Source organism: Aphanomyces astaci (genome assembly GCF_000520075.1).
Source record: "Aphanomyces astaci strain APO3 unplaced genomic scaffold supercont1.32, whole genome shotgun sequence".
NCBI classification, from domain to species: Eukaryota; Oomycota; class Saprolegniomycetes; order Saprolegniales; family Verrucalvaceae; genus Aphanomyces; species Aphanomyces astaci.
In genome coordinates this window covers 168,900-170,298 of record NW_009798295.1, presented here as the reverse complement: position 1 = coordinate 170,298, position 1,399 = coordinate 168,900, and the positions used below count along the sequence as shown (strand labels likewise).

At 59.5% G+C, this 1,399-nt stretch overlaps 1 protein-coding gene across 1 annotated transcript; it reads left to right on the top strand.

Moving 5' to 3' along the window:
• Positions 1-65: 65 nt before the first annotated feature.
• Positions 66-1,298, top strand: H257_11115 (hypothetical protein; the record flags this gene model as incomplete). Its single annotated transcript, XM_009837954.1, has 1 exon — positions 66-1,298. One exon carries the CDS (start codon positions 66-68, stop codon positions 1,296-1,298), a length of 1,233 nt encoding a protein of 410 aa, XP_009836256.1.
• Positions 1,299-1,399: the final 101 nt, after the last annotated feature.

Genomic DNA, 1,399 nt, shown 5'->3' with positions numbered 1-1,399 from the left:
ACCGCCCCTGGTCTGTATTATAGTGGATACTGAGCTTCCTGCTCTGGTCCACGTACTCCATCCCCATGGTCGCTGCCACTCACCCGGACCCCCCACTTCTCCCATTGACTCCACAACCGGCAAACTATGTGCACCCCCTCCTTTCTGCATATCATATCGACCACCTACGTGACCCGCCCTCTTCGGATGACTCCAACAACTCCGAACACCTCGACCACCGCATAGCGGACGATCTCCACCAGACCGCCCCAAACGTCCCCCCCACTAACACTACCGAACCCAGACAGCGCCGCCGCCGCCGCTCCTGGCGGATCCAGCGCCTCCCTCTTCCCACGCCAGACATGAACACGGCACGCATCCAACTGGACAACGTCCTCCGCCGGGAAACCCTCGAGAGTGAAGCATACATTGGCGACGTAGGGACACCCCCGACCCCCGACCTGCGGGTAGATAGCCTGCGTATTGCCACGACCAACATCAATAAAAACACGTACGGTAAATTGAGAGCCGAACTGGCCACATGGTTCCGCGCCAACGCGCTTGACTTCCTCATCATTGCTGACGCTGACCTGCCGGCACACAAGGCCACACAACTGTGGACGCCATCACCCGGAGGTGCACATACACCAAGCCTCATGGCCATCAGCAACCACCGAGTGAGTCTACTCTATGACATACAACGCTGGCACTCCCGCATCGACGCCCGCTCCACCACATACTCCCCATCAGGACGTAGTCTAGCTATCACTATCCGCCTTGGGAAAGGCACTCTAGTTACACTACTCGGCACGTATTGTCAAGACAACCCCGCAGCTCACAAGGAGGACACAGACCGGGAATGGCAATGGCTAGCACAGGCAGCTACCCGCGTCGCAGGTCCACATCACTATGTGATCATGGGAGGTGACTTCAACACCTATGGGCCTAACCCCCTCGACCGGTCAGCCCCAACGCCACGCACTGGCGCCAACAAGGATATCGGCATAGCTTTCCAGCAATGGACGCAACGCTTGGGGCTCACCTCCACCTTCCGTCACCGCCACCCCACCCTCCAAAGGCACACCTACGCCCTCAACAACACGGCCGTTACACTCGACGATATCTACATCTCGGCCCGAACAGCCCACAAAGTGGGAGCTAGTGGCATCTGGCTGCACACTATCAACTCCAGTGATCACGCAGGCACTCCATACATGGCCCTGAACCTCTGCCCTGGCGATCACACCCCCTCCCGGGCTTACTGGAGTCCGGCCCATACGCGTCGTCAACACCCGCACCCTTGCCAAGGCGGAAATTGATTCCTTCGGCGCGCACACATCCCACCTTCTCCTGACAGGACAACTCCCCCAACTCAACCCCGCGCCCCCCACTACCGCCGCCACAACGTGGTCCCCCCAAG